At 42.6% G+C, this 11,553-nt stretch overlaps 1 protein-coding gene across 1 annotated transcript in view; it reads left to right on the forward strand.

The window, feature by feature from the left end:
- The window catches only part of LOC146080276 (regulator of microtubule dynamics protein 1-like), a 24,217-nt gene extending 14,439 nt beyond the window's left edge, over positions 1 to 9,778 (forward strand). Inside the window, exons 5-10 of the mRNA XM_083187355.1 lie at positions 825 to 914; positions 1,544 to 1,599; positions 3,417 to 3,504; positions 5,938 to 5,968; positions 7,438 to 7,571; positions 8,066 to 9,778. Of these exons, the coding sequence (XP_083043481.1) occupies positions 825 to 914; positions 1,544 to 1,599; positions 3,417 to 3,504; positions 5,938 to 5,968; positions 7,438 to 7,571; positions 8,066 to 8,116 (450 nt within the window). The 3' untranslated portion in view covers positions 8,117 to 9,778. The remainder of the gene's footprint in view (positions 1 to 824; positions 915 to 1,543; positions 1,600 to 3,416; positions 3,505 to 5,937; positions 5,969 to 7,437; positions 7,572 to 8,065) is intronic.
- The last annotated feature ends 1,775 nt before the right edge of the window (positions 9,779 to 11,553 follow it).

Here is an 11,553-nt window from a genome sequence, read left to right on the forward strand (position 1 = left end):
CTCTGCTTCCAATAATGAATGGGCGACACAAGGTGTGTGGTCAACGTTTCAGTGATCTTATCACTTTTATCAAGACATAAAGCAGTGTATTACAAACAGAACATATATAGACATACTCACAAACTAGTGCACCTCTCACCAACCACGCACGGTCCCGGAGTCTGGTGACGTCATTGCTGCGCATCAGCGCTGACGGCCCGGCATCATGGGGGGGCGTGTTCTCACCGGCGTCTGTGGTTGCCATGGGGAAGTGGGCGTATCTGTGCCCGTCAACCCGAATGTTACTCTGGCCGTCAGCAGATCGCAAAGACGGCCAGACTTCTCGCAGACTGGCAATTGAATTGGGTGGCAACCTACACACTGTGAAATAAGTGAAACAACAATATATGAATAAAAAGCATTCGGACAGATTATCCTATAAAGCAGACTGTGCTGTGTCAGACAGGGTTATACTCAAGCGAAAAACGCATTGTAGTATAAAGGAACCACTATATATATATATATATATATATATATATATATATATATATATATATATATATATATATATATATATATATATATATATATATATATATATCTCTATCTATATATATATATATCTCTATCTATATATATATATATATATATATATATATATCTCTATCTATCTATATATATATATATATATATATATATATATATATATATATATCTCTATCTATATATATATATATATATATCTCTATCTATATATATATATATATATATATATATATATATCTCTATCTATATATATATATATATATCTCTATCTATATAATGCGTTTCCCTCTTTATTACAGTGGTATGCCATATGCCTCAGTGATGTGGGAGACTATGAGGGCATGAAAGTGAAGATCGGAAACTCCTACAGCATAAGAGATCACTTCCAGGTGCGATAACTGACAAAGAATAAACTATTGCAGCTATTGGGGGTTATTCTGGTTGGTTTGCAAAAGCAAATTCCTTCTTTAATGGACAAAACCATGTGCACTGCAGGTGGGGCAGATGTAACATGTGCAGAGAGAGTCACATTTGGGTGGGGTGTGTTCAAACTGAAATCTAAATCGCAGTGTAAATCAGCCAGTATTTACTCTGCACAGAAACAAAGTAACTCACCCAAATGTAACTCTCTCTGCACATATTACACCTACAGTGCACATGGTTTTGTCCATTAAAGAAGGAATTGGCTTTTGCAAACCAACCAGAATAACCCCTATTGTCTATGAAAAGTGTTTGTGACATCTACTGTATGTTAGGAATAAATACACAATTTTATAACTGAAAATAAAATATTGAACACTAATGAAAATGTGTATTATAAAAGATCCCTTAGATATGCTTTTCCTATAATGGTCTGACGTGTGAAAGGTGTAGACTGCTGCTAACTAACACTTCATTGTATATGACTAGATGGGTGATATACAAACCAAATATCAGATTGTCTTTAGGCAAACACTGAAATGAAGATGCATATTGCAGGGTTGTATTATGTATGTAACTATAGGAACTTTAATTACAGAGAGCGATTGACCTGAATCCCAAAGATGCCACCTCCATTCACCTCCTTGGCCTTTGGTATGTAAAACCGAATCTTTCATCTTCAATAATAGAAGTAACAGACTTTTCTGTTCACCTTAGATTCCAGGGAGGGCAAATATACATAATATAAAATATACATAATATATATATGCTCTGTGTCCACTTTATTAGGGTACAACCTGCATGATAATGCACAAATATTAGCCATTAATGGGGAAGTTAATCCACGCATAAAAGAATGCAGAGTTGGTCAAGAGGTTCAGTTGTTGTTGACTCCAAACCACAGAATAGAGAAAAAATATGACCTCAGTGGTCTCCACCATGAAATGAGAGTTGGTACTGGATATTGATGGTTTTAGTATCTCAGAAACTGGTAATCTCTCTGAAGTGTTCACTAAGGAAAGTCTCTAGAGTTTACAGAGTACGGTACGAAAAACATCCATTGAGCTGCGGTAAGTTTGAGGGGTGTAGAATGGCTGACGGGAAGACCATAATGATGCGTTACAATAATTTTAAACAGAAGAGCATTTCTGAACTGGGTTCTACCCAAAGAGCAGGACACAGAAGCTAAAATGGGCTCTGTCTGCCCAAAACTGCACAGTTGTATAGTAAAATGTTTGCTGGCACGAAGACACTTCATTCTCTCTGTGCCATGCAGATGTCTGGTACACAAACAGGACTCCATAGATTGCTGTTGCTTATGGCAATTCTGGCTGCTGGAGGAGAATATATTCTTGGCACACATTAGGGGCCTTATTCTAGTTCACTCTTTCTGACAAAATCCTTCTTAGTTGAACAAAACCATGTGCACTGCAGGGGGTAGATGTAAAATGTGCAGAGAGAATTAGATTTTGGTGAGTTATTTTGTTTCTGTGCAGGGTAAATACTGGCTACTTTATTTTTACACTGTAATATAGATCTCACTTTGAAGTAAAACCCCACCCAAATCTAATTATCTCTGCACAAGTAGCATCTGCCCCACCTGCAGTGCACATGGTTTTGTCCATTTAAGAAGGATTTTTTCAGAAAGAGTGAACTTGTATAAGGCCCTAGGTCCCTTGATACCATGTGAGCATTATTTAAAGGCTACCTCTTTCCCAAGTGTTCTTGCTGACCATGTGCATCTGTTTTATGGCTCAAGTTGATAGATCTTCGTAAGGATAGCGCAGCATGTCACAAAGCACACATCATCTTTGGATTGCTCCATAAACGGAACCTATAGCACAGAATGTTCCTATGGCTCCTGTGTCTCCGTGCAGTAGAGCAGAGTCCTTGGTACATGGTGGAATATGAGATTTGCAGCATCGGTGATTCTGAGATGGGAGTAAAGCAACAAAAACCTAGAAACGTTTGCTTGGTTTTACCATGCTGCACTGCAGGTGTTCAGAGAGATGGTTGTGTTAGGTTGAGGGATGTGTCCAAATTCCGTTCTAATTTGCAGTGTAAAATGAAATCTATTGAGCATTTATGGGCTACACACAGAAGCCACCATTGTTTACACTGCATGCAAAACAATAAATGTCATTGCTGCCCTTGTATTGCAACATGGTTTGTTGTAGAAACAAAGTTGCTTGCTTGTTTTGCTTTGCTCCCACTTCAGAATACACCCCTGAATGTGCAGCTGGGAAACCTCTAGGAACTGTGTGATGTAATCATAGACATTGGCACCTTGCCAAATTCAGCTGGTGGATGTGTAACCAATAAAGTGGCCTCTGTGTGTGTCTACCTTAGTGTACATGTATATCATTGGACTGATCTGCACTCGACAGTGTAAACTTTTATTTTATTGACACATTTAGTTTTCTCAGGTTCTTATAGCCTGTAATGTCAGATTACCTGTTTGTGCTTTCCAGGTGTTACACATTTGCAGACCTGCCGTGGTACCAGGCTAAAATTGCCGCAGCGCTCTTCGCAACTCCGCCATCATCATCATTTGAGGAGGTAAAGTTCATACATTCATCAAAAAAAGTAAATCAGCCGATGCGCCTAAATGAAGTCCCCTCAGTGGGGCAAACACTAACAAATGTAAAGAAGTACAATAATGCTTCAGGTGCATCCTCACACATTTCTGCTGCAGTGTCACCAAATAGCACCTCTTATCAGTCCAGGTCATGTGAGAATCCTCTATTGTCAAGCATCATTTTGTGCTAGAAATCGTCTTAAGGTCCATACACACTGGACGATTTTGCCCAGCATGTATGGACAATGATGATGGGAAAAAATCGTTGGCCCAAACTAATCACTAGATTTTCGCCCTTCTAAACTATTTTCCCAGCTGTGGACGAGTTTCTATAGCAGGACGCTATGGAAAGCCATCCTCCCTGTTGCTCATCTGCTGGTAATACTAGCAGATTAGCGGTGGCATCCGCCAGCGATGATACAAGAGCGCGCATCAGCGCTCATGGCTGCCCCGTACACACTGGGCGGCTTTTGAACTGAAAGCAGCTCAAACGATGAAACTGAGCTGCCTTCATTGTCGCTCAATGTGTATGGGCCTTTATGTGCAACTAGGACATATGAGAAGTTTCATAATTAATTTTGGGTACTCTTTACCTAGAAGGGCGCCCATCGTGGTGATCGCGGGCAGTACATTAACGGCCGCGACGCGATGCCCGCGATCACCGCGATTTCCCATAGGGTTCAATGTTAAATTTTGTGCTGATCGCGATTTTACATTCAATGCTTCAATGGCCGCGATTTGGCCATAGGAATCAATGTTAAATGGGCTACAGAGCCCAAATAGGCACAATTAACCCTTAAATGTCCCCCCAAATTTTTAACGCCACCCCACGATCCACGCCAACCCGAAGCGTGGCGAGCGCAGCGAGCCCGCGAGGGGCGGCGGTACGCGTCCTCCGACCTTTTCATGCCCTACTATCCACGTCGGCGTGGAGTTGAGAATAGAATAGTGTGGCGAGCGCAGCGAGCCACCGAGCCCGAAGCGTGGCGAGGGGACGCGGATACCTTCACAGTTATACGCGTCCCCTCGCGGGCTTCACAGGTGTCCGTGGCGACGCGGACACCTGTGAAGTCCGTGAAGGGACGCGTTTACCTGTGAAGGTATCCGCGGCCCCTCGCGGGGCTCGCCACGCTTCGGGCTCGGTGGCTCGCTGCGCTCGCCACACTATTCTATTCTCAACTCCACGCCGACGTGGATAGTAGGGCATGAAAAGGTCGGAAGACGTGTACCGCCGCCCCTCGCGGGCTCGCTGCGCTCGCCACGCTTCGGGTTGGCGTGGATCGTGGGGTGGCGTTAAAAATTTGGGGGGACATTTAAGGGTTAATTGTGCCTATTTGGGCTCTGTAGCCCATTTCACATTGATTCCTATGGTAAAATCGCGGGCATTGAGGCATTTTACATTAAAATCGCGGTCAATCATCCTTTTTAACATTGTTCCCTATGGGAAAATCGCGGTCATCGCGGGCAGCCGATTTGTATGTACCCGCGATGACCGCGATTTTTTACCCCCGACGCCCGCGATTCCAATCGCGGGCGCCCTTCTAGGTAAAGAGTACCTAATTTTGTCTATTCTGTGCCATATAAAGCTCTGTCACACACAATATACAAGTTTCATTTCAAACTAATCACCAGTCTCCTCATGTTCTTGGTCGCATCCCGTTGTGACTAAGGGCCTTATTCTAGTTCACTCTTTCTGATAAAATCTTTCTTAAATGGACAAAACCATGTGCAATGCAGGTGGAGCAGATGTAACTTGAGCAGAGAGAATTAGATTAGAATTAGAGGGGCCCGACGGCAGGGGAAGCAGCGGGGACCCCGCCAAGCTCCGTTGCCACGGGACGCGGTAGCCGGCTACATCTGTAGCTTGTAGGTTTTTACACAGAAAAGTATGTTTAGAGACAGTTGAGGCAGAGCCATGTGATACAGTGGTTTGTCCTTTAAGGATTCTCGAGCAGATGTATGATGCCTGGCGAAGTATTAAAGTGGAAGGAGATAATGCACCAGCCAATCCGTTCCTAATGTTGAAGTTGTAGGATGGGTTTGAAAAATAAAGGTTAGGAGCTTTCTGGCTGCTGTGTTATCACCGGTCACTTAATCACATCACCAGGCTTAATACATTTGCTCCTCTGTCCTCTGAGCATCCAGTGACTGCTGGAGGCAGAGCTGGGCCAGGACTCGGGCTGCTGCCATAGACCAACTCTTCATGGGATCATGGTACTTCTGAGCCATAATAGAGGCTGCCTGCACTGGTCTATGTAGTATATGAGACCCTACAGCAGCAGTGTGATGTGATTTCTGATGGTGGAATCTTAGAACAGACCTTTCTCAGGGGATATTTCCCAGTGTTGGCAGTGTACCAGGATGAGCTTTAGATACTTGATAGTAACACCTTCATTCTTTTCTTTTGCTTTCAGGCTTTAATATACTTTGAACAAGCCGAAGAAGGTAATTTACAAATGTATAATAATGTCCTTCTCCTGGCCACTACACACAGACACACAGAAAATGAATAAGATTTGGGCAATAAGGCTTCCCATTAAGACTTGTATCTGCCCCATTCTTTCACCTAAAACTTCTCAAATGACTGTATGTGCGCCATGTGTTTAATCACTCCAGACCTTGGTCAGATGTCCATATTCAGGCAGGAGTAATATTCTGTATCACTGATCTGGCTGTAAATGGGTGGTTACATCACTCAGGTGAGCCTTGTGCAAGCCAGCACTGGTAGTTAGTAATCCAATTACCTGCAGCAGTATTAAGGCTCGCCTATACTGAAGGTGGAAGGTCCATGTATCGCATGAGATTGCTTCAAGGGTTCAAATATATCACTTAGTGTTCCCAGCTCTCTTCAGCTGTACTACACTTAGGAGAAGTCAGGCAGCACTTCTATGTGGGAAGGGATATTAATACTTTCCTGTCCAGATCTTCCATACAGTGTGAATATGTGGATTCATGAACACAATGCGTAGTTCTAATTTCTTTGGTGGAGATTGATCGGGTCAGAGTATGCTTTGTTATCAATCTTTATTGCCTGACCAGTCATATCAGCAGAATGCTCACAGCAACACACAGTGTGTTCTAGTCTTGATATGGGCAGTGACCTGTGTGTGTGTGTGTGTGCGTGTGTGTTAGAAAAGGCAGAATACTGTGTATTAAGGCAAGTGAGAAGCCACAGCCGGAGTTATGGAAGGATCAGGGTCCTTCATCCATGAGTACTGATGTGTGAGGCTCCTATGCAAACTGGTTATGGAAGATTGCGGTGTCAGATGCAGATGTGTATCACTAGCGCTGCATGCGTTCCAGATCTTCTAAGCGAATCATAAGCAAAGTACAGTAATTGGCACCGGCTGTACTGTAGCGCTTTAAAATGTAACTTTGGAATTAACACACTTGTGTTCCAAGTAAAAGATCATGAAAATGTACTAATAGCAGATCCTCAAGATTGGATACTAGAAACATTAGCCCCACACACCTGTATGTGCACTACAGCAATGCTGACTATCTGGTTTTCCTGTAAATATAGCAAATCACAATGAACAAAAGAGTAACCACCTAAGGTGTCCCTGGTACCAGTAGTGCGCCACGTCACTGAATGTATGTACAAGCCAGTACAAAACAAGAAAGGAAATGCTTATTGCATGCAAAGATTTCTCAATATGTTTTCTGCTGAAACCTTCTAATCAGACACTTCTGTAGCTGGCAATAATGTAAATCTTGTAGACCATGTAGCCACCCTATATCCAAAACAAGATGTTACTCTTTTGACAGACCCTCCTTTCTGTCATAATACCACTGCTGCAGCACTACAGACTGAAGTGTTCCAATGTCTTCTCCTTTGCATAGTAAGACGTATTGTGGACACAAAAGAACCTGACCTAAGGCCATTGGTTTCCTTATATTTCCTTATATGACAGTTGATCCAAATTTCTACAGTAAAAACCTTCTGTACTTGGGGAAGAGTTTCTTAAAACTGAAGAACAAGGATTTGGCCTTAACCTGGCTGCACAAAGCAAGAGATTATCCCGTCCACACAGAGGAAGAAAAGGAGGTAATGCCAGTATTTTCTTATGCTCTAGTGCACCCCATATTCCTAATGAGTGGCTCGTTATATTGTGTTTAATGTAATTGTTACTTCTGCGCTCATGGAGGGACCCATCTCTGCGTGCTGTTCGCCGAGACTGGGACGCGCGAGAGTCTAACACGCTCGCACGTCCATTCCCGTAAATGGGTGGCACAAACGCATCACACACGCCCGTGCCGAATGACTTGGCTGCATCTGTATTTTTGTACTATAATTACTACAGAGTAGGAATATGAGGGAGCTGGTTATGGGGTTTTCTGTACCTCTCCTTGCGGCCTCACATTAGCCCCATATAAAGGGTGATGGCACAAGGCGCTATTTATTGTGTTATTGATCTTTCTAATAATGCCACCTAATCTCAGCGATGCGGCTGGTGTCTTGGGAAGTGATCATTCAGTTATTTTTGCAACAGAACAATTATCATGTCAAACTGCAAATTATCTATGGCATTGTTATTCTAGGTCCACAAGGAGGCAACTGAAATCTTGAAGTCACTGGGTGAAAAAATATGATTGTGTATATACAGAATATGGTATGATTCAACTTTCCTGGGCACCAACTTGAAATAATTATTGTAAGATAAGTAGCAAAAAGTATATTCTTAAGAGCTATTCTTTAAATTGCTGTTCTTCCAGGCCTTCTATTCAACATAAGTGGCCTCCAGGTCTCATGTTAATAAGGATAGTGTGATACACACTAGAAGATTATCTTTCCAATCTGGCTGGTTGAAATGAAAATCGAGGAATATCTGGGAACAAATTTCAATCAACCGTTTGCTCCCGATTGCTGGAAAATGGACAAAAGCAGTCATCTGCATAAATTGATTTAACCAATTTGTCTGTAGGACCAATTTTTGTCTGTTTTCCATGATTAGGAGCAAATGGTCAATTGTCATTTGCTCCCCAAAATTTCCAAATTTTCATTCCAACCAGCCAGATTAGAAAGAGAATCTTCTAGTGTGTATGGGCTTTGAGAATAAGGTTTCTAGAAGAGAAGGGCTGTCTGTTTATTGGAAGTATTCAGGGCTCTCTCCATCCTCAAGGCATACCAATAGGTTTTATGGCTATCCCTGCTTATTCACAGATGGTAAAAATTTGTACCATAGTCAGCATTATAAGTCACCTGTGCATATGCCTGAATGGTGCTAAAACTTGGACTGTTGGTGTGCCTTGTGGACCAAGGTTGAGAACCACTGTTCTATGGTACTCAATAGGGTGGTACTCTTTTCCACGTTTCCCCCAAAGACCTTACCCCTGATTGCTATGTATTGGGACACATTTTAATAGCTGCGAGAGCCGCGATAGCTCAAAACTGGAAAAACCCAACGTCTCCAGTGTTGGTTCAAAATATTCATAAAACTCATCAGGCTTTTTCGATTTCCGAAAGTGGTTATAGTTGGCAGGATTATTCTAATACTGGAGAGGGCACCAATGTATTACTTGTATCAGATGACTGAGTTGGTATAGAGAATCTGTACATACTGACGGCAAGCTTATTATGTCTCCATGTAAATTGTTCGAATATTTGAGATGGTTATTGGGTCTATGTATATCTTATTGTACAATGTTGGTTGGTAACAGCTAACATCCATTCCCTTCCCTGCCCCTACCCTTTTCTTTTTCTGTATCCTTACCCTTTCCATGGAAACGAAATTAAACCTTAAAAAAAAACTGTTGATTAAAAAAAAGAAAAAGTGGTGTTTTGTTTTTGAATAGGCCATTGTTAGGAAGCGCTACAGACTAGTTATACATTGTAATGTCCCTGCATTCCTTCATTTTCACTATGTGCTGCACATAGTTTTTGGACTAAATTGCATCTCATTGCATTGTAAAACGTATGCGATGAGATCTAGTCCAAATTGTATACAATAATTGTACCGTGTATGGGGCCACCTTTACTGACGGTGCGGATTAAAGATGGCAACATCCCTTCTCTTTTGAAGCCTTATGCAGCCGCCCACTCTCCAGCAGTTCTACAACTTACCTCAGCCACAGCATACATAATAGATGTCATTGACTGAGAACATCATTATTCAGAGAGGAATCACAATCCATAGCCAGACTATTTGGACAATGTAAAAGACATAACACATGTGAGGTTAAAAAAATTTATTAATCATTTCTGTTTGATAAGTTTGCGATGTAATCCTGATATTCAGCATCAAGTTTTACTCTGTCTTGTACCTATAAAGTAAAGCTCGCCTGTGGCAATCCACTGATTGTTCCATCACTAACACTTTCAGGGTCAGGTGTAAATCATGGCGCACTGCAGGGCAATAGCACTGAGTTGGGAAGGTCCGGCCTAGACATCGGAACTGCCGACACACTCGCCGGCACCCGCATGACCCCCCTCTCCGCCGGCAGAGAGGGGATTATGCTGGCGCTGTATGAGAGGCGCTCAGTAGGCTTGCCGTGGACGCAGCTCTCATGGACAGTACGGTGACTAGGCAGGGCTGCCGCGGAGACACTACGCTAGGCAGCCGTTGGGCTACGCAGACAACGTAGCTTAGGGTGCCGCCGGGAAACTACACAAGTAAGGCAGCCGTTGGGCTAAGCTAATAACTTAGCTTCAAACGTAGCATAGGCTGCTGCCGTGAAACTACACAAGTACCGTTTTGTGATATCTCAGGGCTTCCATCTGCCTGAGAAGCTAAACCACTAGTTATGAACATAGGTCAAGGCCTTAAGCTTTTCCTTGCCACTGTGTGTTGTGAATAGCATATTGCCAATTTTATGTTTCTCATTAGATACCGTAATTAAAAATCTATTTTTGGTTATTAATTTAACTTCTTACATGCCCTCTATGACATTGGGCATCGGCCTTAGCAGACAACATTGATAGAATTACATTGTCAATGTCATGTCTAGTGGCAGCAGCTTCATCACTAGGAAGTGGTTCTTGATCTTTCACTAATTTTCCCTCCATATCTTTATCCTCCATTTCACACTCAGAAAGTGGCAGCAACCAGTTATAGGGCAGAGAGTGACAGCACCCAGTTGTAGGGCAGACCAGGCACCCCTGGACTAATAGAACAAAGCAGACAGGGCACCCTGGAGTAAGACAGCACACACAGCAAGGACCCACCCAACGCCACCACCCACCCACCCACAGACAGACAGATGTCTGTCTCCCACACTCTCCTATGCTGGAGTGAAGATGGAGCAGTTTGGTGGGGACTTATATAAGATCCAAAACCTGCCAGAATCCGACAGTCAGAAGATGACGTTTTGCCTCATTCTGGAATCAGAGTCTGTCGCGAAAACACAAGCCAGGCTTGGGATCCAGCCTCGGATTGTGACGTATGGGGGGCTCATTCCTAAAATAAAGCAGAAATTATATACTCTGCTGTCTGCAAATGAACAGCAGGTACCACACACTCCCCCAAGTCTCTCTGTATACTCATTTTTTTTATCCTATGGTATTTTTTTCCACCAAACAAGTCCCAACATTGGATGAATACAACTACATCATTTAAAGTGCATAGACATCTAGAGACTTCACCAGCAGACAAAATGCTTCTCTCTTCTTTTAATATGAAGATTCACATAAGCCGTTAAACACTGGTGTTATTCCATGGATCATTTCTGACCCCCATACAATAGTGCGATTTGGGCCTTCATCACTTAGGGCCTTATTTTGGTTCATTCTTTCTGACAAAATCCTTCTTAGATGGGCAAAACTATGTGCACTGCAGGTGGGGCAGGTGTTACTTGTGCAGAGATAATTAGATTTGGGAGGGGTTTTACTTCAAAGTGAGATCTATATTGCAGTGTAAAAATAAAGCAGTCAGTATTTTCCCTGCACAGAAACAAAATTACTCACCCAAATCTAATTCTCTCTGCACATGTTACATCTGCCCCCCCTGCAGTGCACATGGTTTTGTCCATCTCAGAAGGATTTTGTCAGAAAGAATTAACCAAAATAAGGCCCTTAATTTGGATGAATCGGG

The sequence above is a fragment of the Crinia signifera genome, chromosome 5, assembly GCF_055691185.1.
Source record: "Crinia signifera chromosome 5, ASM5569118v1, whole genome shotgun sequence".
NCBI lineage: Eukaryota > Metazoa > Chordata > Amphibia > Anura > Myobatrachidae > Crinia > Crinia signifera.